General features: G+C 32.8%; 2 protein-coding genes across 3 annotated transcripts in view; one reads left to right on the forward strand and one right to left on the reverse strand.

Annotated features, from left to right (window-relative positions):
- Nlg3 (Neuroligin 3) overlaps positions 1–10757 on the forward strand; it is a 175364-nt gene extending 164607 nt beyond the window's left edge. The window contains exons 5-11 of the mRNA XM_083054792.1: positions 2267–2499; positions 3178–3390; positions 3838–3976; positions 6987–7138; positions 7240–7358; positions 7545–7675; positions 7780–10757. Coding sequence (XP_082910918.1) covers positions 2267–2499; positions 3178–3390; positions 3838–3976; positions 6987–7138; positions 7240–7358; positions 7545–7675; positions 7780–8361 — 1569 coding nt within the window. The 3' untranslated portion in view covers positions 8362–10757. The remainder of the gene's footprint in view (positions 1–2266; positions 2500–3177; positions 3391–3837; positions 3977–6986; positions 7139–7239; positions 7359–7544; positions 7676–7779) is intronic.
- A 2163-nt stretch (positions 10758–12920) lies between these two features.
- Positions 12921–25420, reverse strand: Rab6 (RAS oncogene family member Rab6). Of its 2 annotated transcripts, none has more exons than XM_083054009.1 (6): positions 25077–25420; positions 24369–24427; positions 22634–22793; positions 21960–22165; positions 21768–21834; positions 12921–17128 (listed from the first exon to the last, which is right to left on the reverse strand). In XM_083054009.1, the coding sequence occupies exons 1-6, from the start codon at positions 25144–25146 to the stop codon at positions 17055–17057; spliced, it is 636 nt and encodes a 211-aa protein (XP_082910135.1). In that variant the 5' UTR covers positions 25147–25420; the 3' UTR covers positions 12921–17054. The 2 variants fall into 2 exon arrangements, with proteins under 2 accessions (XP_082910135.1, XP_082910136.1); XM_083054010.1 differs by lacking the exon at positions 12921–17128 and adding an exon at positions 18719–21132 and having other exon boundaries at positions 25077–25419.
- Positions 25421–25722: the final 302 nt, after the last annotated feature.

Below are 25722 nucleotides of genomic sequence, written 5' to 3' on the forward strand. Positions count from 1 at the left end.
ACTTTTTTTTCCCTCCCCCGTCCGCGAAAGCACTTTCAGAAACATCGAGAAACAATCGGCGCGCTTAATCCTCGTTTAATCGTTACCTTCAATCGCGTACCCGCAAATCTGAATCCTTTTTAGACACGGTAAACCGTATGTTTTTCGGTTAAACGGGGGTTACATTTTTCCCCCTGCCTTGATATGGCACAGTTGCCCGAAAAAGGGAAAAAAATCTTGTGAAATTTAGTTTATTTATTTTATTTATTCATTTATTACTTTATTTATGTTATTTATTATTTATTTTATTTATCATTATTTTATTTATCTATTATTATTTATTTGTTATTTATATTGATTCGATTTATTTGATTTTATCTCGATTTTTTTCAACCCTCCTGTCAATGCATAATTTTTAATCAATATATGAATACCCTCTGGTGCTCGTTCATTGACAGAAGGATTGAATACTTTTCTTGAATATTTTATTTTCGGTTTATTTTTCGCTAATCTATGCGAGAACTTTATATACTGAAACGAGGAGGAGGTGGTTCTTTTTTTTTTGCGCAATTTATATATAAAGGGTTTATTTATTCTCTCTAAAGAAAATATTATCCGACCATTCTCTCCTTCCTCTCGGTTATCGCTTCCTTTATTTCTCTCTACGCGAGAGCTAAACTGTATATTTTAAAAACTCACGGGGGAAAATAAATCACGTGGCAGGGATCTTCCGAGACATAAAAACCGGAAGACGTGCGGAGTTAACGCATATCGCGCGTCGACACGTTTTCCGGCCATGTTTTCTCCGCGGAGGATGTTAACCACCCTTGAGTTGGGGAACGAGGCCGGTACCTTAACGAGGGCCCTACTCCGGTACCAAGGTAAACAAGATTTTGGTGCGTCAGCTCGGCAGGATTCGTAGTCGCTGATTTCCCGGAACCTCTATGTTGAACCCGCTGGCTTCGCCGGCGATTCCGCTTTAATTCGGCGGTGAACGCAAATGAATTGCTTTAACGCCGCTAATCGGCTCTCTCTCTCCCTCTCTCTCTCCCCATCTACCCCATGGACAGAGGAGAGAGATGGGGGAGGAATAGGGGGAAGGAGGGTTGGCCGCAATCGAATGTCGAGTCGGTCGCTGACGAAACCGGGCGACCTCTCCCCCTTCTCTCCATCCCCCGTGTGAGCAAATTGGCCGCGTACTGAATGAGGGCACGGGGGGGAAGGGGCAAACGCGCCCCTTTGATTGCGCCCCGTTCCGATAAAATTACTGAGCGCGATGTCGGTACACATAATGTGTCTCGTAACTCGCGATCTTAATTGAATGAGCTCGCAGTCGACCTTCGCCTCGGCGAAACGTCAATGGGCGATATTATAATCGCAGTCTGTTTTAGAAATTGTTGACTCTATGTATTTTCAAGACAAGTATGATTCTTTAATTTCAGTCTTGTTTGAGTAGATAATATTGGCTTGAAATTAATCAGAGGAATATGATTTCTTTACACATTTTCTATTTGCCTTTCCTTTTCTCAATTCTTATTATAATATCGAATATTCTTATAATATTCTATTAAAAAATATCATATATATATAATTATATCAATAATTATTTAATGTCTCAAAAATAGAAAATTATTTAATGTCTCAAAAATCGAAAATTATAGGACATTTATTAAAATAATTATAGGACATCTATTAAAAGAAATATTATTATTAATTTTATTTATGAGATTATTTTATTTTAAGATATTTTAAAAATATCTTATCGATATTTTATTATTTTATCATATATAATTCGATTAAAAGAGGATCACAGATTATTTTATATTCATTTATTTACTTCGCGGAAAGTGGTGTAGATAATAAATGGAAAGTTAATTCTTATTATAATATCGAATATTCTTATAATATTCTATTAAAAAAATATTCTTATTATAATATCAAAAATTGGGACATCCTATCAAATAAAAAATATATTAGAATTATTATATTATTAATTCTACTTACAAAATTATTTCCCCTATCTCATATATATTTCATTATAATTTGTCAACAACTGTTATAATTTAATTACAATTTATCACAATTTGATTAAAAGGGGATCAGATTATTCTATATCCATTTATTTATTTCGCGGAAAGTTGAGCTTGGAAAATCGGTTCAGATAATAAAAAGAAATGCTCTTCTTGGTCGTTATATTTTCGATATTAAAGATATCGAGAATTGCGCGCTCTCTCTCTTTCTTTTTTTCTCTCTCCCATTTATAGAACACGATTTTATTTTGTCGCAGGTGTCGGGAGATTCTCAGAACCTGCTGAGATGCCTGAGGGACGTGTCCTTGAGCGAATTGGTGTCGGTGCCCGTTAAAGGGCTCGAGTTCGCGCCAACCTTCGGACCCAGCATAGACGGGGTCGTAATCGATCCCGGGGATCCCGAGGATCAGGACTACACCCTGCAAGTCGACACGATCAATACGCTCAACAATATCCTTCTGAGGAAGGACGTCGTGGCGAAACTGTCGAGGTATCATTCGATCTCTTCTTTTTGCCTCAATCGTTATAACTCGCGAGATCGAGCTTCGAGACAAGGGAAAATAAATAGCGCGGGAAACAATACCGCGTTGCCCGGCGGCGGGGGCAGAACATCGACGTAGAAAAATAAAATCGCATCCTACAACGTCGTGGATATAGGGGGAGGAAGGAAGAACTTTCTTATTCTTTGTTTGAGAAATAGGAAACGTTCGCGTGTAAACAGAAACTGGAAGGAGAAAAAAAATTCAATATCTAAAGTGCCGATGAAAGATCTTCTCTAAATACCCTCAAGTTTCCTGCGAATTACAGGAGATACGCGAAGATTTTTGTATATGTATATATATTATTATATTAATTTTTTTTTATACATTTTCGGAAACTTTCTACTTATCCCTGGAAGCGAATATCTCATACGACACAAATATCTCATAACATGAAGAGTGACACATCAGAGTGTCGCGTAGACAGGAATGTGATTCTTGAAGAAGAGCGAGGGGTCCTGGGGCTAAGAGGGAAACTTCTCGTATCTCGGGGAAACTTTTCATATACTTCGGAGGGAACTTGTATGCCCTAAAATGTTTTACAGATTGCGAACTTGTTAATATTTCATGGAACGTCTTTTCATTCTTCCAAAGTGTGTGTGAAAAAAGGTGGTCCCGCGAATTTGCAGGTACGATCTGATGGTGGGAGTCGTTCGCTCGGAATCGTATTTTTCCTTAACCGCGGACGACGCTCAATACGGGATCGAGGCCGACAGGAGGACGAGGATCCTGCGCGAGTTCGTGCGAAACACCTACACGTATCATCAGCCGGAGATTTTGGCGACCATTATAAACGAGTACACGGACTGGGAGCGACCTGTCCAACATCCCGTTAATATCAGGTGAATTTTTGGAGAAATATATTTATTCACAATAAAGTTCAAATATACTCTTTCATTTATTTTAATTATCGTTATTTATTTAAACTCTTAATTAATCATCATTATTATTTATGCGTTGCATTAACAGCAAATGAATATCACCGCTACGTTCAGTTATTTGCCAATTTAATTTAACTCTTCTACGAGATTATTTGCGTTTTTACTATATTATTTAATAATTATTTTAATCGCTTTTTTATCTTAATTAATGTAATGATATATTTGTTATAAAAAATACGTATTATTATATACAGATCTTAAATTTCCCAGACATATTTTAATCGCGCAAATTTTAATCACTGCAAATTTTTATCATCTCTTTTATGTTATTTTTAATGAACGTTCGAGAGGTGTTTAATGTATATTATGAAGATTACAAAAAAAGGATTATTCATTTTTTTTTTTCAGAGACGAGACCCTCGAAGCTCTGGGAGACGCGAATACCGTCGCTCCGGCGACGAGAACCGCGGATCTTCACAGCCAATCCCATAGGAATTCCTATCTATATGTCTTCGACTATCAAACGAAATTTGGAGACTATCCTCAGGTTTGTGATCAGCGCGGAAAATATTTTATCGAATAAGCTAGAATAAAAGGGACTCGAATGAATCTCTAGACGCGACAGAATTTTCACAAAGAGAATAAAAGACATCTCTGTGGAAACATATTATATATTATTTATTATATATTATATATATATTATTTATTATATATATTTATATATTTATATATTATTTATTATATATATTTATATATATTATTTATTATATATATTTTATATTTACTTATAATGATGAAAAATCTACATAATTAGTTTTTTTATATATATTTATTAATATATAAAATTTAATTTAGAACTTTCCCCTTTAAATTACGGGCACTCTTGTTATGCAATAAATATTGGTTTTGTCGTAATTGGATTTAAATACGATAAAAATATCTCGCGGCTAGATAGAGATATATATTCATCAAGAATTCCATTAACAAAAATTAACGAAATAAAAACAAAACATTAATTAATCTTTATTTAACTTGGTTTATATTTAATTTTACTTATTTATTAAAGTTATCTATTACCTGTATTACGTGCACGACGAAAACGGAAGTTAGGATTCACCGGAAATGCGGTGCAGCATGGCGGTGACTCTTGCTCATATCTGATTTCAGAAACTTATGAGGAGCGTACAACCCCCTTTCCTCTTCCAACCCCCTCCGTCCCCCCTTTCCTTTTGCCAGCTCCTAGTTTCGAACTTCGAATGAATTTTGGTGCCGCGATTATTAATGCCACATATATTAGGAATATCACCCCTTCCTCCCCCTCCCCCCTTCCCTTTCCACCTTCCGTTTCTCCGTTGGAGGTTCTCTGTAACAAGAAACGGATGTGTGAAGGGAAATTCGAAAATTGCACCGCGACGATGAGACTAGTTATTACCGTTGCGCGAAATTTCGAGATATTATCTCGAACATGTGTTTCTGATGCATATATCAGCGATGCTCTGTGTAGCACATTTTAGTTATCCAAGCATCCCGCATACATATGGAACAGATAAGATATGCGACGCGAATGTAGAGACGATGGATTCAAAAATGTACAAGTCTCTCCTATCTTTTTTTCTCTCTCTCTACGAGAAACAATAAAAATTCCTTTCGATCTTTTCCTCGAAAGTCGCAAAAAGAAAAAATTTCTGAATAAATTATCACCTTCATATCTATCGTCTCGTAAATTTGAAAAAAAAAAAAAACAACAGTAAAGAGAGGGAGGTACAATTTTACGGAAGCTCGAACGCGGAAGGCGAATTTGAAATTCCACGTTCGTCTCGCAAGCACCTGCAGCTTCCACAGTCACGGGTTCCTCTCTCTCTCTCCCCCTCTTTCTCTCCCTCTCTTTCTCTCCGTCATTTCTGCCGGCACCTTTTGCGCCTTACACCCGATGCACTTTGCATACGAATATCGTCTGGCACCTCGACCTAGCGATCACCGTTGCCGTCAACCGGCGAAATGAAAGTGCATTAAACGTTCAACGCGCCCCCCTCTGCCCCCCTTCCTTCCTTCCTGCCCCCCGTCCTTTTCGTTCCTGCTCCGTCATCCCTTTCTCGTCGCGCAGGAGAGCCAGCGGAAAATAAGGATCGCGCGTAAACGTTCTTGCAACAAACTTATTGCCGCCTGCTACGATTGCATGCGGAAAAACATTTCGGGAAATCGCTCGATGCATTCGCTCTAAACGCGAATGCGTATTTCTTATTCCTATACCTCCCCGTGCGAAACGAGTACACGAGAAACGCTGAGATATTCCTAATAATGCGCTTTCTTTTGCAGAGGAAATCTGTTGTTTGCGCGCGCGCGTTTCGCGTTTTAATTAATAACTTATCGATAATCATGAAACGCGAGGCATTGTAATTGTATATATATATATATATTTGTGTCGTATACACGTTAATTTATCGAGGCGCAATTATTTCCCGATTAACGAATGATGATTTAATTACAACTTGATTATTGCTTTTACTCGATATTCGCAACGCGAACAACAAATTGCTGTTAACGTGGACTATCAATTCAATTCATCACTCTCGGTAATCATTATATCATTATGTATTTCATATTTTGGTTCTGATTTTCCATTATGTATTCTATATTTTAATCCTGAATCGAAATGGCCTCCAGGAGGCCGCTTTTAATGAACCCGGGTATATCAAAAGCAACTTTAAATGTTGAAAAATGTGAACTTTTCTTCGTCCGAAACAAAGTACAAAGGGCCTTTGTATTCAGAAACCTCCTAAAATATAACTGGGAAAGAATATTTGATAGCCCAGCAGCTGCTATAAAAAAATTAACGCAGTGCAATGTGAATAAAAACCGCGCAGTTGGTACCCGGGTATCCATACATTGATGAAAAGGTGAAAAATTATGCATCGACAGAAGGATTAAGCAAGGATTCGCAAGGATCAAGAAATCTTATGATACATTTAAAAAAGATGAATAAAAATATTAACGCAATGTCGTGTGTCGAAAACACGCGCTTGGTACCCGGGTATCCAACATTATTGGAAGGGTGAAAAATTATGCATTAAAAAATAAGGCATTGACAGAAGACTCGAGAGCGAGCTCGCGTGATTCGAATTTTTCAAGTCCAGCTTTATCGATCGAGCTCGTTAAAAATCAAGCGTAAAGGAAAATCGGCCGAGGCATTTTTACAATCTCAACAAGAAATGACGGGACTCTGGTAGATTCCATGAGTGCTTTCGTATGATCGAGCGCAAAAGAGGTTCTCCGGAAAAATTCTCTTGAATTCCGCGGTCAGTCCGGTCAACGCCTTGGTCGAACCAGTCGATTAAACCTTTAAACGGAGATCGGAATTATCTCGAATCGACTGACACAAGAGACATAGCGTCCCTGACCACTGAAATATTATTATAAAAATAAAAATTGTTTTAAATATATAGAATCAAAATTAAATTTGCATTTTTATTTTCATCTCCACTTACGTCTATATATTTAATTTTACTTCTCACGTTTTATATTTTATATACAATAATTTTAATCAATTACCGTTATAGAGGCCGGGATGCATTCACGGAGAGGAGCTGCCGTACTTTTTCGGGTCACCTCTAGTAGGGGGTCTGTCCCACTGGCCGAAGAATTACACCAGAGCCGAGATAGCGCTCTCCGAGAGCGTGATACTTTATCTGACAAACTTCGCACGCACCGGGTAAGTCGTAAAATAAAGTATAAAGGAGAGGGAGACGCCCGCGAAATACGACAAAAACTTGGTCGAGTCATTATTATAATGATATCGTTTTCGACCGTCAGAAATCCGAACGAGGGCACTCCCGATCTTGGACCCCTCGGCTCCAGACCGGAAAGGACCAAGGTTAAGAATATCGATTGGATCGCCTACGAGGCCGTCCACAAGAAATATCTTAGCATAGGTCAGTGAGAGACGTTTCACCCTCATTTAATATCTCTCTTTAAAAAAGTTTATTGATATCATCAAAGATTTTTTTTTAGAAATTTATGTATCGAGCAATTTTTAGTATATTTATAAACCTTTATTATTATGTGTATTTATATTAAAATTCTTGATTATCAAGTATCATGTTCTATCGATTTTGTAGAACTCAAGTCGAAGTTGAAGAACCACTACAGGGCCCATCGCCTCTCTTTTTGGCTCAACCTGGTCCCCGACCTTCACAAACCCGGCTCAGACGACGTTCCTAGGTCGCATCATCTGCTCGACGCCGAGCAGGTACTACACCCTAATTATAAGAATTAATTTAATTGTCGAACAACTACATTAAAAAGCAGTCAGACTTGGACTCAAAATTCAGGTAGAATCTCGTTCTTCTCCAGGTGCCACCCAGATTCATCCAGAGACTGCCAACAACCGCGAGAACGACCACCTTGGAGGTGACCTCCATAGAGAGATCCTCGTCCAACGTGTCTACGGCCACGCCCAGCGACATAACCTTCGAGGACACAACGGCGCAACCCGAGGACGGTTTCGCGGCTTATTCCACCGCCCTGAGCGTGACAATCGCGATCGGTTGCAGTCTGCTGATCCTGAACGTGCTCATCTTCGCCGGGGTCTACTATCAGCGGGACAAGAGCAACCACCAGCATCAGGGCTGCTCGAAGAAACGCCAAGAGAACGGCCAGATGCCGAACAACATCTGCGGCGAGCTGGAGACCAAGACTGCCGAACGCCATCACATCCAGCACATACCGCCGCCGGAGTTCGCCGACCTCCAGAACAATACTTGTCACGTGCCTATGCCGCCCCCGCCACCCAAGAACACGAAGCCCGGCAAACCCGGCCAGAACCTCATCATCAGTCCCAATCAGCTCCAGCAGGAGAGCCTGGCCATGAGCGGCACCGGGACCCTGAAGAAGGGACACAATCATCCCCAGGTCATGGAAGAGCTGAGGGTCTGACTTTAGGAGACGGCGCGGCCGATGAATTAATATTGGCCGCGAGTAGATTAGAATCTCGAAATCGCCGATCGTCGAAGCATCACTATTTCGAAAATCAAGTTCCCGTTGTCGATCTTACGATGAACGTCGCCACCTGAGGGACCCCGAGGGTGGGACACGATCGTTTTTCGGATCACGGAAGAAGCTGAGAACCGGACTCTAATGGATACCCAAACTTTTCGGTTAGACTTCTGAAACCGTCGAGAATTGGGAAATCACTTTTCGAAGTTCTCCGGTGTTGTTTTCGTCATCGGTCTAGTTGCGAATCCTGAAGAGAAGATGTAACAGAGAAGATTAAGATGTTGTGACACTCGACGGCGAAGGGGATGACTCTTTAAAAAGTTTTTCTCGAAGCGATCGTGACTTCGTTGATAGATAGCAAGTGATAAAGAGGAGAAATAAAGTGAATGAAGAGAGGATCTTCATTGTTACGCGAAAAGTGCGTGTTAGTGTGCGGCGGCGTAGCTGAGATTTTGCGCCCGGAAGTCAAATCCATCGCTACATAGGTTTTTGTATAGAGCCTAGGAAAAGACATTCCGGGATCCGAGAAACTCGGGAACTGGAAGCGTTGCTTCCGTTCGCTATTGCCCTTCCGTGTTAGAGGCGACGCTATACTGTTATCGTTTTCTACCTTTCGAATTTGTGCGACTAACTGCCGAAAATCACCTAGTCTTTGACGAAATATCTGCATTAAATATAACTCCTCATCTTTGAGCAAAGAGAATTTTGGAGCAAACTTTCCAAAGATGATTCCAAAAATTTTTCATGTATCCAGTCAGTATTAATTTTTCACTAATATAACGCGCGAGCTATAATTAATTTTGTCTACACATTTTTATAAATTAATTATTAATTTATAGTAACTAGATTAATTAATGTAATAATTATTTTTATCATAATAAATTAATTAATTTATAATTTTCTTGTTTTTATTTAATTTTATTTACCTTATGCGCTTCTTATACTATCTTATATTTTATTTTATACTTTCTATTTCATTTTGTTTCTTTATTTTATATTTAAAAATTCAAATTAAGCATATTACACTATTCAATAAAAAAAAGACTTTTTTTTCTATCATCGGTTTTTTGAATTTTAATTAATAAATTTTTTAGAAAATTATTTTAGCAAAAATTAACATTATTTTTTTTATACATAATATATTTATATTTGATCTTCTCTCCCTCTTTTTCATTGTCTTTCCACGTAATATAGACTGAAGGTTCGAGTCGATTTGAATCGTGCCGATACTACCCTCGTTCTTCCGAGTGATAATGATCATGATTATAATTCGAATCGCTGCCACGATGATTTAATTTTACAACGTCGATCGTTCAATCATGCTCAATCAAAATTTGAATTAACCCTTTCCTTCTCTACGCGCCTATCATGTAAAATTTGACGTTTTCACAAGAAATAAAATTTACCTTCAACATCACAAAAGTTTTAATAATTTGTAATAACAATCTTTATCTAATTATTGCACAAGATGATACTCTGTTACCTTTTTATTTTTTGTCGCAAAATATAATGTAAAACTAAATCATGATAAAGAGCTTTGCAGAATAAAAATAATAAATGTCTGAGAATAAAAGGGTTAAGCGGGCGATCGCGCAACAATCGAACAATCTTTTTTACAGTAAAAATAAAAAGTGAAGTCAAATGATCGACGATACTCCAACAGTATATACTGCCAAACGATCGCGATTCGAGGAAAAAATTGCGGATCGTTAAATGAAAAATCGCGATCAGCCAGAATTCTCGAGGACGAAAGCTACTGCGATACAAAAAAAATAGAACAACTGCAAATTTAATCAATCTTTTTAATTGTATAAACATTTCTGCGAAAAACCGGACGAGGCTGGCATTCGCATAAAAAGTAGCTATAGATAGACTTTATAATAATAATTATTATTATTATATAAATTTTTTATTGTGAACATTATTTCTTCAAATATTATAATTTTATTAATCTCTAATATTAATCGTCGATTTCATATAATTCTAAAATTTATTGAATTACAGGAAAAAAAGGAAGGACTAAATTTGAAGTTGTTCAATTTTCAAAGGATTAACGAAAGGTTTCTCACAAATCTAAATCGGCGACAGACTGCTGAAAGGACTTTCGAGCGCGATTTCGACTGTAAATAAAGATTAATTAAGCTTAAGTCTGTCGCTGACGCGCTGTTAACGAAGCGAAGATATAGGAGCACCGGAGGAGCTTAAGAATAGCTCCGATTGTAATAATATTGCACGACGAAAAAGAGAAATGGTATGTCAGCGTAGTCGGAAGCACACTGGACGTAATTTTAAATTTGTATATAATTGACATTACAATAAACTATATAATAAACTAATCGATCTCGCCCTCTTAATCCAACCTTTCTCGAAAAGCAGACAAGCGCGTTTTATCAGGTCATAAAAGATCGATATAAATCATTTTATTTAAATAATACTAATAATTTTAATTGATTATTTAAAAAAAAATAGATTGTTGAAATATAATTAAAGTATGTTCTTAACACATTTTATATCATATAATAGAACTTCCGTCCTCTGTCCTGATATTTTTCTCTATATGTTTCTATAAAGAGGTTTATTAAAATAAAAATCTCATTAATTACTTTTAGTATCGGATCAGGAAAAATTTGCGCCTTGTGCACAACTAATCAGTTTCAATAAAAAATTAATCCGAGTCTTACTCTTTCTAGCCCATTGAAATTTAAGTTTGTGCAAAATAATATTTTTTTAAATTATTTAATTTCTTTTAATTTTCAAAAATAATTATTTTTTAAAAATTTTATTAATGTGGATAAATCGGAGTATTCTTATCATAATACTTTTGTATAAAATAGTTTTTGATTTCTCGAATAATTTTCAAGATATATAAAAAAAATCGTTTTATAAATAAAAGATAGTTTTACCTTTTAAAATCATTTTTAGACCATAACTAAAAATTTATAAATTTGTATATTTAGCTCCTCTGTACATGTATAAAATTTCATCAAAATAATTAGAACTTTCGGGTTTGCGAGGTTGTTAGAATAATAATGGAGTTTTGTAGAGAGATATTTTTAGGAATTTCAGAGATTTTTTTTTGGCAAAGTAAACATGCGTGTAATTATTTGATTAACGTAAAACTTTTATTCATTCATTCATTAAAGTTTTACGGTTTAAAAAGTCACGACACACATGTTACGGCAAGTTCGCAAAACTTTATTTTCGCGAACCTCGATTCGGACTTGTAAAACACGAGGCTTCATCTAAGACACAAGATACAAAAAGATTGATTCCTTTGCCTTTGACAAACGAACCTTACGATCAGAGACACTTTCAGTTTGCTTTTATGGCGGCAGTTAAAAGCGAAAACCCTCATTCTTTCTTCCTCGCTTTTCCTCAAAACTCTTCACGAGACAGAGAGTGTTTTTGAAATTTTAATTAATTTGACGTATAAAATAAAAAATTAAATAAAAATTAAATAATGTGAAGATTTTTAAAAATCCAAATTGTAAATAAATTTTTAAATAAATTAAAAAATAAAAAGTTGTAAATAAATTTTTAAACTTATATGAAATTATAGTATTTAATCCGAGAATAGCGTATTTATCTTGCATATATATAATATTAACACTCACACATTCACATTTAAGCAGCTGTAAATCGATTATTTATTTCTTGTTATTATAAGTTTCGAATTAACTGCTACTTCGTTTCGTGTAACTTTAATAATTGGCGAAGTTGCATTGACCTTATTTCAACAACTGCTATTATATAAATAACCAAACATTGATCATAATCTCTTCACGTGACATAATTACGAGTATAATTTTCGTTCCTCGGATCGTGGTTCGTTTACGAACGAAAATGTTTATATCCGCACAAAACTTATTCTCCCGCTTTCTACTTTACAATAATACAATCTGTGTATATGCTACAACTACACAACTTCAGCCACGAAAGCTGAAACGATAATCTCGTAGTCGCTACTCGACTACTTGATCTTGCTTTACTCTATATATAGCAAACAATAACAAAAGCGCTCAAAAACAATAACCGTTTCTCTCTGATCCGCCTCGCGAAATATATACTTCTATAACAAAGAGAGAGCTTATTTTGAGATATTTATATATATTTTTTATTTATAATATACAATAGGAATCGTAAATGCACTTGAGGCTTCGGTCTAGCCGGAACGTTCGTTTTTAACTTTTATCCAGATTTAATTAGCCTAATTAGAGCTAACTGTTGCTATCAAGTTTCATTCAGAACTATATCAGATATTAAATCTATATTAAATATTAATATTAACGTTAAATAAAAATAATATAAATATATTGATATTAATATATTAAATAATAATATTTTATGTGATAAAGTATTAATTTTAATATTAAATAAAACTATTAATTCTTTAATAAGAAATACACAAAAAAATTTATTAATTTTATATTTAATTTCAAAAAATTAAACTTTAAAATTATAATTAATAATAATTATAATTAATTGTTCATATTAAATTGCAAATAAGAAAAGAAGTAAATAATATTTAATATTTCTTAATTATATATAAGTATATACAAAACATGTGTTTGCCAAAAAAAGCAAACATTTACGGGCAGTCAAATATTAATTAATTAATGAGCAATTAAAGTGGGGTTGTCCGATTCGTTACACGACGATCATTTCGACTAGATCGGCTACTTATCGGTTTACTTATCAGTTACATTACACAAAAGACATTGTGTGCAATTCTTTTTCCATCAATTCTCCTTAATAACTGTGATTTTTGCAAAAGTCGCACATTACATTTTATTCTTAATGTATTTATATAAACGTTTGCAAATTTATCAAAAATTCAGTTTTTTTTATTGACTTTACTCTTCTTTGTGATTTTGAATTATTGCGGACAAATGTCTTTTGCTACAAAACAAATTAGAAATACATCTAAAGGAGGATTTAGAAAGCAATTCTGTTTTATTAAACCTGAAAAATTTTAAGAACTTCTCTGCGATCTAAATGAATTTTGTGCCATCCAAAAATAATTGACTACAGATCAATTTAAAAGTATATTTTAAAAATATGATTTAAAAAATCCAAATAATTCTCTCAATTAATCAAACTTAAATCCATAATATATAATTGTCTCTATAATCTTTGAATTCTTAATAAATCCATAGAACAAAATTTAATAAATTTTACAAAAACTTATGCGAAAAAAATAAATTATTTAATTAATTAATATGTAACGTTATTATATTACATATTAATTATTTATTACATCATATACAATAAATGGTGGAACTAATTGATGATTGGTGAGATGATTGATTGATTCGTCAACGTTGGATCATTATATTATATTTGTGCTAACAAATCATAATCACAGTAACATACAAATTTAACATACACACGGGTGATGATTACGATGAAGCTTCGCGTGAAAGTAATTGAGAGTCTGCACATCTTCCCTAATTTAATTGTGAAACTTGCTAAATTCGTCCTCGGATGTGTTGCCTCGAAATAGTGCTCGAAAAAACCATCTCGCGATACATACTCAATATTGCTGTGCGACACTGTCGGATTAACGCTACATGACATGTTATATAAGGGCTGGCTAGAGAAACATTTTCGCGTGTCCATCCATTTGCACTGTAATCAATTTTCTTTTTTTTTTTTAATTCTTCAAAATTAATCTCTATATATATAATGTTTTAAAAATTTGTTCCATTAATTACTAAAGAGAGTTTCAAAAAATTTCTATTTTTTGCATTTTGAGAAGAAAGAAAATCCTTCTCTCTTTGCAATAAATAAATTTTTAATCTCCTCTCTAAGTCAATTAATTATTTCGTTATTAATTTCGTAACTCTAAGTTTATTAAATTTTACTACCTTTTTTAAGTACACATAAAATTAAATGTACTTTTCTTATGCTATTAAATAATATAAAAATATATATATATAAATTTTATATATATTTAAAATAATATAATTAGTCGCGATTTTAGATGATTTTGGAGTGCAAAGGGATAGAAACGTTGCTAAGGTTTGTAAAGATTTCGCGTCAAGCACGGCTAATAATTTATTTCCCCGACAAGCTTCGATTAATCATCTTCTAGAGAAATATTCGACGAGTGTTTACGTTTGGCGTATAATAGCATAGGCATTTCCTTTTTTTTTTTTTTTTGTACAAACGGCCAAACATTACGAATAATCCCAATTCAATTTAATAATTTTTTTCCTGAAATTTCACTGAAATTCATTAAAACTAATTTAGATGTACTTTATATTTACATATGTATATATTGTTTATATAATTAATCGTTTAAAAAATCTGAATTTATAGATATCAATAATCTAAATTCGCATATATCTTTCTATATTATAATGTGGGTGTAAACTAAAAAAGTTATTTTAATAATTTAAATTCCTAAACTTTATTATTCACACAACTCAAACGTGAATTAATAACTTCTCAGACATTTCCTCAGACGATTTGTGATTTCTCGTATCATATTTTCGACGTAAAAATTCAAAAGTTCGATATTCAGGGATATTACAAGAAGATTTCGTAGAAGACGACGGCCTAGAATAATAATAATGAAAAAAAAGATCGAGTTTAGTGAGTTTGGTCGTTTGTGCACACTTGCGTATCCACCGTCGGCCTACAGACTTGAATCTCGTTATCAAGTAGAGTCGCTTATTATCAAGAGATATTGAAAAACGTCTATAAAGTTTCGTAATACACGGTACATTAGAAATATATCCTCAAACAAATAACGCACTTCGCTTCGATAAACGTGCTGTCCTTGAGAAACTCGCGAACTCATCGTAATTAGCTTGTTAGTTGTATAGCGACTTAATTAACTCCACCGAGGATGATTTACTTTCAGTCATTACGCTTCCCTTGTGTTTCTTTTTTTCTTCTCTCTTTGCTTTACACAAACGAACTATCCTTTTGCAAGCTTCGGTGTTTTTTCTTTCCTCGTTCCTTTACACAAACAAACTATCCTTTTGCAAGCTTCGGTGTTTTGTGCGCGTTTATTTTTTTTTTCTTTTTTAGTTACATACAGGATCCCCGAACGAAGAGATAGTGTGCTTAAACTTGGAAGGATGTAGCTGGCGATCTCCACGGATAAGTTAATCCTTTCCCTACGGCGATTGTTAATCGAGTATAATAATAATCCACCTGGTCTTTAAGAAAGCAATCGTTAACATTTTTTCCTTTGCAATTTTAAAGAAAAATTAATTTATTATAAATATATTTAATATATTTTTCTCGTAAGAAAAATATATTAAAATTATTTTCTGATAATTTCAATGTTTACATATCGTATAATTTCTCTGTAGATTAAATTACTTTAAATTTTACTTTATTAATGAGAATAACTTAATTCAAAGAGTAAATTTTCAGAATCCAGTTTTAAATTGGAGATTGCATTTTATTCTATAATTATATTAATTAATAATACAAAATATGCAAATATGTTATTAATAAAATATTCTCTTTCGCAAAATTTAACTTTCTTAAATCAAAGGTTTCACTTAAAAATAATTACGATTAACCCATTGCTGTAGATAAAAGATAGATAATCTCGAAGGTTTGGGGAGAACACTTTTCATAAAAAATTGTGGTATGTAGGATTTTTATATCAGAAACTAAAAGATATTGCTTGGAAATTCTGGACGATCATAAAAACACCACTGCATAATCTTTAGCCCTTTAACCTTTTCGCGCCAATCAGCTAATTAAAAAGCCATTAAAAATACTATAAATTTTATATTAATAATAACATTCAGTGTACGAGTTCTTTTCTATAATAATCGATTTTATAATAATAATTTTTATAGAACACATTAATTAATATCAAGCTACAGTTGTATTTTTATAATAATTATCTGTAATACAATTATAAAATGTTGGTTAATACAAAATTTTTCACTTGTAATTTTATTTTAGAGAAGAAAAAATATCTTTGTTCTTTATAAAATAGGTACATATATAATTAGATGCGTGAAAGAAAGGGCTAATCTTCAAGACTGGTTAACCCTTCTGTCAATAAGCAGGTACCCGAGTACTCGAAGCAATTTTAAATGCGTTAAAACTTTTCTTCGCCCAAAACAAAATTTAAAGGGCCTTTGTATTCAGAAACCTCCTAAAATGTTCGAATGCCTACAGCAGCTGTTACAAAGAATTGTCGCAGTGCAATGTGAATCAAAAACACGCAGTTGGTACTCGGATACCCTACATTAAAAGGTGACTAATTATGCACTGGCAGAAGGGTTCAAGAAGCAAAGGACTTTACGTGGATCTCGCAGCTATCACCGTTTCAAGCTTAAACGTGGAAATATACCCTGACGAAGGATGCGATCTCCTTCCTCTCGCACGAAGCCAAACGCCCGAATGCAACGCAAGTTAGCTAGTTATTAGATATCGCTCGAGTTCGTCTAGTAGCACTTGAAACGATACTTAGAGCCCGTGATCGGGGGCGCCGAGGGGGGCTCTCTCTCTCTCTCTCTCTCTGTTCCCTTAAACGACGTCAGAAGAAGCCAACAGCAGCGTCTCGCAATGTTGTGTTTGATGATTCGTGCCGGGAGATTGACTGCGACAATTTTCCCGCTCTCTTCTCTCTTCTGGGGTACAGTCGATGAAGCCCCCTAGCAGATACAACCGCTCTCGCCCTCCGACTCGGACCCATTCTGCATCGGCGACTGATTCTGCAAGTCGACAGCTGTTTTTTTTTGTGTTAAGGCGTGCAGCATTTTTCAACTCACGTTCTGATCAATTGACAACAATTTCACCTCTTCCTCTCGACGCGTTTTTTTCTCAAAATTCACGAATTAAATCATATATACTATGTATGTACATTTAAAAAATTAATTAAATAATTAAATAATAAATAATTAATTATACATATATATATATTCTAATATACATATATTTATATTTTAGATCAATGTCATATATGTTCGTATTTATCTGCCAATAGAAGGAAAATGTGTGTTTTGAGAAATAAATTGTTAAAAAACTAATGCAATTTTTGCAATTTGGCAATATTATTGGTCAATAAATACATTATTGCATTTTGTAAACATTTGATTGGTAGTATCTTAAACTTAATTAATGCGCGTTGATGAGGCGTTACAATGAGCTCTTACAAATCAAAGAGTACATACAGTGTAATTCTTAATGATACTACAATAATGACGAATTTATTTGTAGTAATTTTTTCTAGTTATTAATCAAATCTCTAGATATTCGTCTACTGATGATTATTCGGTAATTATCGCTGCCAAATCGATATAATTAGTTTGCCCTTTTAATTTCCCTTCAATTAATAATCTCCCTCATCAGAATACAGAGTTAATGTTATTATAATATCGCGAATTTAATTTCTATCAAAGCTAAAAAATGCGACAATCGAGAAGTGTATAAAAGTCAAAAACGGGACGGAGAATATTTTCTAACGCTACATATTATGTGAATTTCTTAAGGTATCGAATCTTGTAAAAAGAAAATATCACAAAATATAGATCAAAATAAAAACATACATATGTTACAAAATTAACACAAAATTCAATTTTAAAAAATTTAATTAAAATTTGTCCAAGAAATTAATTTTAATTTAATATTTAAAATTATTTTTTTATAAATTAAAATATTTAATCAACAAGGTGACTATGCGTAAGTAAGGCCAACTAAAACGAGCACTAGTATATGTTTTAATACATTTCAATATTGTTTCATTATATATATAGAATTTCGCGGGTATTGAGAAAGACTGTTGTACAGTCGAAACGTCTACGTTTAATCGTTTAATTTGCGATCGTATAAAATAAAAACAATTTAACAATCAAAAAAACAATTATGCTCGTTTTAGTTGGCCTTACTTACGCATAGTCACCTTGTTGATTAATTATTATTATACACGAGCCTATTTATTTGTCTCATATTGAAATTAAAATATGTTATCAATTCAAATTTAATACAAAAACGAATATATTCTTTAATTTTTTAGAAAGAATCACGAAATTTTTTATTAATTTTTCTTATAAATATGTTTTGATAATTATGTTTAATGAGATCTTTTGTAGCATCTTAATTTTTAAAAAACATGATTAAAGAAAACTCAGCAAGCCAAGCACAAGCAAAAATAAATAAATTAAAATAGAATTTTAATTATCTATAAATAAAAATTAATTCTATTCTCTCAAGAGAGATAGATTGAAGATTAAAGAATAAAGAAAAAATGGAGATAAAAAAGGGAGCAAAAGGAAAAATAAAAAAGCCATAAAAAACCAATATAAGAAATAATAAAGTTTCACATAAGATTTCTTTTATATTATCAAGGTTTCTTTTTACATAAATTAAAATATTACAGTAAACAGAAAAAACTTTTACAAAAGAGACATTAAAACAATTATGTTCTAAACGATAATTTTTTAGAAATCAAAAATCTTTTTTATTTACATCTTAAAAATTTTACTGAATATTTTTATATGTAATTTCGAACAGAACATTTTTTCTTTTTTTTTCTTTCTAAGCAAAATTAAGTCAATCTAAAAGGAATACATAAATAATAAACAAAATTTAATATATACCTCGAATAAGTGTGGAACTGTACAGGAGATTGTCATTTATGCTACGTACTCTTAAAATATTTGTAGAAAAGAGATATAGTTAGCTGCTAATTAATTATCCACAAATTCCGTAGAAAAATTTCTCTTAAATATTCTTCCTCTTTTTCTACCTTCCTTTTCTTGTCTTTTATTAATTTTTGTTAACAGATGTCTATTTATTTAGATTTAGTGTGATGAGAATAATGATTAATATATTGAGATTTAGCTATATATCTTTTTCTAACATCAGATAGAGCAAAGATTTATGAATTATTAGCCATCAGAACTTGATCTTTTGTTAAAATATGTGATTCAATTATCTCGAAGATGAGGACTGCATTTACTCAACGTGTTTATTCTATAATTCGTAATCTCCAAATGAATACAAATGTTGCTAAATATCGTAAATGCAAATTGCAGCTGTCTCATTTTCTTTTATTGCAAACGTGTAGGACAATTAATTATATCTCGTCCTTAGAAACAACGAACAAGAATACGACAAATGCCATTTTCCTATTATCATTCGTTTAATTGAGTGAATTTGAGCAACTATCAATGTTTAATTGATATTTAATTACACGAGTAAAAAAATACTATACGATATTAAACAATCTAAATCAACAACCGAAATAAACTTGGGTGAATTTTGAGACCTTAATCAGGACTGTATTAATTCTCCTAGCTTTGATTTCGACTAAATGGGAAAAGATTATAATAGAGATGAGAACAAAAAATAAAATTTTACGCCCAAATAAAATTTTAACAATTTGCCTCTGTTTCTATAAAAAAAAAGACAAAATGTAACAACAAAATGAAGCGCTATTTATAAATTAATGAGCTCTTAAATTAAAGCGCAACAAGTTTTTAAATAATAATCTTTTGACTCAAATTATTATTTTCTAAATTCAAACATATTTTATATAATTTAATTTTGATAATTTAATTATTTACATTTACATTTAAACAATTTTAATTATTAGTAATCCAACACAAAAAAATACTATCTTCTATTTTGCTTCAATTTAAAAATCGACCCCAATATACACATATATGTATATGTATATGTGTATATATATATATATATATATATATATATATATATCTTTAATAGATTGCGAGATGCTATACATGTACATTGGTCGATCTTTAAATTAAAGCAAATTAGAAGATAATGAATATTTTTTGTATTTGATTAATACTATAATTAAAATTGTCTAAATGTAAATGTTGTAATTGAATTAATCTGCTTCATAATTCTAACTAAAAACATACATATATAGCCGCTGATAATCAAAGCCGTTAGGGTTAACAGTCCTTTCTATGATCCGCTAGCATACGAAAACATGTCATTGTGTAAAAGCAGTCTTAAGCTATACCGTGTGTGAAACTATTTCTCTCGTGTTTTAATAAGAATCGTTGCTGTTCAGTGCACGTAGCCTTCCACGAGTTTTTCCGACTCCGCGAAAAAGCACAGGCCAAATACAATCGGTAATCCGTCCTAATATCCTAAGAGTCATTAACTTATGATTAAGTTTACTTAGCTCCGTGTCTTATCTACCAATCAGGGCATCGAACGGAAATAGAATATCCTTCTTCGAATTATCTCGAAGGATAGTAGATAAATAAATTAATAGTATTAAAATATTATATATTTAATATATATTATAATATAATCTTATATATTTCCTAAGGAAATTTCTCAGACGAAATTTCTCGATTTTTTCGAAGAAATCATAATATTGTTGAGTAAATAATAATATATCAATATTATTACAGTAATTTCTATAATTATAATTTTATGTATACGTGTAATAATATTAATATAGTTTAAAATTTACTTATAATTGCTAATTTTAAAAAATCGAAAAATTAAACCCTTCTCAAGAATTTCCTTCGAAAATCAATTTTTTTTCTCTCGAAAGAGGTTCCCAAACCGTTCCAAACCGTTCCAAAACGGTCTCGGGTCGGTTCGGGTCCCAGTCGAAACTTAATAAAGGCCCCTTTCGATTCGATTCGATACCCTGCTACCGTAACAGGCCGACGACGACTTAGCATGCACAACTGCTCTCCGAGGCTTTCAGTTCGATTGGAGTGTCCTTGAGCACTACCTCTTGCACTACGGATTAAAAAACTTATTAAGGAAAACACAAAAGTCTAATACAAACAAATGGAAGATCCGGCAAATCGCCAAATAAATTCAGTCCAGAAATTGAAACGAATGGCTAACGAGTCTTTCTAAAAAAAAAAAATGTGAGAAATGTAAGAATTAAGAAACGTTAATTTCTTCAACGTTAAAAAAGTGACAGAAGAACGTAAAGATATATTTAATGTCTAAGAAATCAAAAGATATTATAATGAAAAATAAATTAATTAAAATTTAATGTTTGATGTCTCTTTTTCAAAAAAATATCAAATATAATAAATTAACATGTATTAGACGCGATAATTTAAGAATTTCATGTCCGATGTCCTGAAAAGAAGTACTAATTATGATTAATTAATTAAAAAATAAAAGACTTTGCAAGATATAAAAATGAAAAGTAATTTGCGTTGCTTGAAATCGAGAGGAAATCATAAATAAAAAAAATTCGATAATAATAAAATGCAGGATATTTTCGAGGCAATAAACATGGTGAGATATGGGATTTATGTACACGTGAAATAAGAGAGAAGTCGCCGCAAACGTTTCCTGCAAATGTGCCATGCAAAATTGCGAGCAGTATAAGTATATGTCTTACGTAAAAAGGATACTGTCCTCGGGAGGCTTGTTTTCGGTGGAGTCCATACCTGGCAGAGCTGCCGCTACTCTTCTAAATAGCTAAAAATAATTAACAATAACGGTAAATTCACCTCTGCTCGCACTTCCGCGTCATCGCCATCGGAGAATGAAAAAAAGTCTCTCCGTAAATCTCTTCGAAAAAGAACAAAAGATGAAATAATTACCTGCTTCACATTGTAGCCGGCCTTAGCACTAGTTTCGATAAACATCACATTTAACTCCTTCGCTTTCCGCTCGCCCTCCTCCGTCGAGACTTGCCTCTTATCACTCAAATCTGTTTTATTGCCCACTAGCATAATTATCACATCACTTCCTCTTTCAGTCCGCACATCGTCTATCCACTTGGATGTTTGGTGAAACGAATTGGCGTCTGACAAATATGCAATCTTAATTTCTTTCATCATTCATTTACCGATAACAGCGTTTGCCAGCAGCCAAATTTATTTATTTATTATTACGTTATTGCATATATTTCTGATTAATATCAAATAAATAAATATATATTAAAATAAGATTATAATTTTTATAAAAATTTGCAATCGAAAAGAAATCAGTCTATTGCTCGCGGAAATTTATTAAAGAAATTTGACTTCAATTGAGAAGGATTCAAATTTAAGAATCTTCACAGGATCTCCAGAAAGAGATTAAAAAATCAAAGCTTCGTATCAAGGAAAATTTATAAATAAAAATATATATAAAATCTTTTATAAATAAATAACGAATAATGTCAAAAAAATGTATGTACTATTCGAGAAAAATATATTCCAACGTCAAACTCCTGAGATTGCTGGCACACAGCTATCTAAGATACCGTATTCCTTATATACTTGATCCTTACTAGTAATATCGTAAACAACGACAGCAACCGTAGAATCTCTGATGTAGCTAGGTATCAAAGAGCGGAACCGTTCTTGCCCCGCTGTGTCCCACAGCTGTAATCTGACAGTTCTGTCCTCGAGATACATAGTTTTGCTTAAGAAGTCTATACCTATCGTAGCCTGTAACATACCAGTGCATCACAATATTAAAACTTATTTAATTAATCATATGTCAAGTATATAAATGTTCAAGAATAATTAATGTAATATTTATTATTATAATATAATATTTATTATATTTAATATTTATTATATATATATATATAATATATAATATTTAATATAACATTTATTATTATATAAATATAATGTTTTAATTGATATACTAATTAATACTAATAATAAATAATAAAATAAAATATCTAATTAATTCTTATAATGACTATATGTATATTTTAGAAATTATAATTTTGTTCAAAGCAAAATTAATAATCATATTTATCTACTTCTTCTGTTCTGAGTTTAATAATTTAATATAACATAATCTAACACAATGTAATTTATTATAAAAGTGCGTGAGTAATAAATTATCAGCGTTCTACAAATTTCTCTGTCTCTCTTTCTATCCTTGTCGATCACAAAAAGTCGATATCTCGATTCCTTACTGCTTCTCCTGCTAGCATTAGGTCTATTTGTTCTAACTGTATTTTCTTACACTTTCTACATTTTAAATATTCATATAGTTATGTACTCTCTTAATATGCTATAAAAGGGAAACGAGCAAAATATATAAAAAGTGCAATTGATACAGAAAGCAAACAAACAATTCAAAACATACAAACAAATTACATTTAACAGCAGTGCTTCAATGGACGTGTAATTAAAAATTATTTTGACATTGATAATAGCAGTTGTGTGAGAAAGACATAGCAAAGTAAATAAAAAATAAAACATTTGACATACACAGTTTATTGCAGAAATTATTAGTGCTATTGAAAATTTGGGATACAGAAAAATTCAGAGGAATATTACAAAATTGTTCATGCAGAGTAAATAATAAAAGGTTTTATCTGATAAATAATATTATATTTAATATAATATTATAATATTATATTTATAATCAGAAAAAAGTGAATAAAAAGGGTAAGTGCACGAAATATTAATTAATTGTGCAAAAAATCTGCTTCAAAATAATTTAATGAATAATGCATCGCATATTCTAGATTATTATTTCTTATCTAGATTCCTAGATAATAATATTGCATGACAGTTTATAGCCAAACGCAATGATCCTCATTCAATATAAAGTTTATCTGGATTTATAGCCGGTTTTATACTATCTCATGGCAAGTAACGCGAATAAATGCCATCAAGACTTTATCAAAGAATTATTTCTCACATAAAAATTTATCCATTTTTAATAAAATCCGATATTATGGACAAAATCAAATTAAAATTTCAAATTAGAACCTTGATACAACAAAGTTTTATAAAATCTATTACAAAATTTAATAAAAAATATTAACTTGAAATACAAATTTTACAAATATTTACATAAAAGATTGAAGCCATTAGTGCATTAATTTTGCAATTTTAAAGCATAGTCAATACATAATAGAACGTACAAATTTCCATATAACCTATATATACATCACATACGCAATAAAAATAATTGATGCAGATTTGAAACATGCAACAGAAACGAAACAATTTACGCTCGATTAACATTTACAGGACGAATAAATTGTTACATACCTGGTATGTGTTGTCAAAGCTGTCGTACATAAACCGTGTAATAAGTGACGTCTTTCCGACTGCAATAAAAAATTGCATGGCTCATTTATTCAACTCACATTTAAAACTTTAAATTTCCCCTCAAACTTGGGAGATCTCAAAATTCCACAGTTTTATAGCTTTATTTTAATTTTTAATTTCTAAGACTCCCGGGAGAAAACAATTTTAAATTCACATCTTTCTTTCATTATCGATCCATCGATTAAATTTTCAACTTCGGCAAAATTAATATTAAAATTTTTCTCGCTATAATAATAATAATAATAATAATAATAATAAATTGTCGAAAGAGCATTCAACTGGAGAAAAGGAGAAAATTCGCTCTGCGATTTAAAGCTAAGAAGCGCCTGTCAGATGCGACTCGACGTATTCGACAGCGAAAATTGAAACGCCGAACCCGCGTAATAATGATTAAATTTAAATTTAAAGCAACGCGTCGCCGTGTCATCATCTCGGCGGTAATGGAGAATATTGATCTATAACCTAGAAGGGCACACCAGGCGAAGGGTAGTCACCCCGAGTCAGGTCTGCCAGGCCGAAGGGAACCGCGGGTCTCGCGCATCCCACTTTCGGGGGAAGATCGATCCAATTGTTTCGTAGAAGAGGAAAGCACATCGCGACGCGGGCACACACTTGTTGACACACTATTACTGGTTGGGGAACACTCACCGCTCTGCTCGCCCAGAAAGACGAGCTTGAACTTCCGCAACGGATTGCCGAAATCGCCCGAGGACGACATGTTTTGTGTCTCTCGCTCGCCTGAAAAACGGACTATACTCTGGCAGGGCCTGACCAAGTGGGTTCCCCGATAAACGACGCAGGCAGAACGGAGCTATAACACGCTCAATGGCCGACCCGGCGAGTCATTTAAGCGATCAGCTGCGCCGGCTGATTCAACAGTCTCCGCTAGCTCTCTCGGGCTCTATTCGGGGCCGACAGCTTGACAGCTCGCGACGCTAGCTAGCTTGGATGCCACTCCTTGCGGCCACGTTTAACCGGGAAGTGACGTAGCGACGACTGGAAAGCGAAGTGGAAAACGCGGCGCCACCGGTTTCCGAAAGTCAGTTCGGTAGAATAAAGGAGGTTCTCATGTAAAAGGACAAGCTCTGTATGATGTTTACCTGGATGGATCAATTGAGAATCGTTCCTAAGCGCTACGAAACAATATGGCAGCTCACGCTGATACTCGAATTACTGAAGAATATAGATAATTTAGTTTATTAAAGCTTGTTCCTTTTCGAATTTTGCCGATTATTCTTAAATTTCTACCCTTTTTCTAATACTTTACAAACCTCAATTTTAATCTTTTTATCAC

Source organism: Prenolepis imparis, unplaced genomic scaffold, assembly GCF_030444845.1.
Source record: "Prenolepis imparis isolate NDT839.2.m4 unplaced genomic scaffold, iyPreImpa1.0 SCAF_14, whole genome shotgun sequence".
NCBI lineage: Eukaryota > Metazoa > Arthropoda > Insecta > Hymenoptera > Formicidae > Prenolepis > Prenolepis imparis.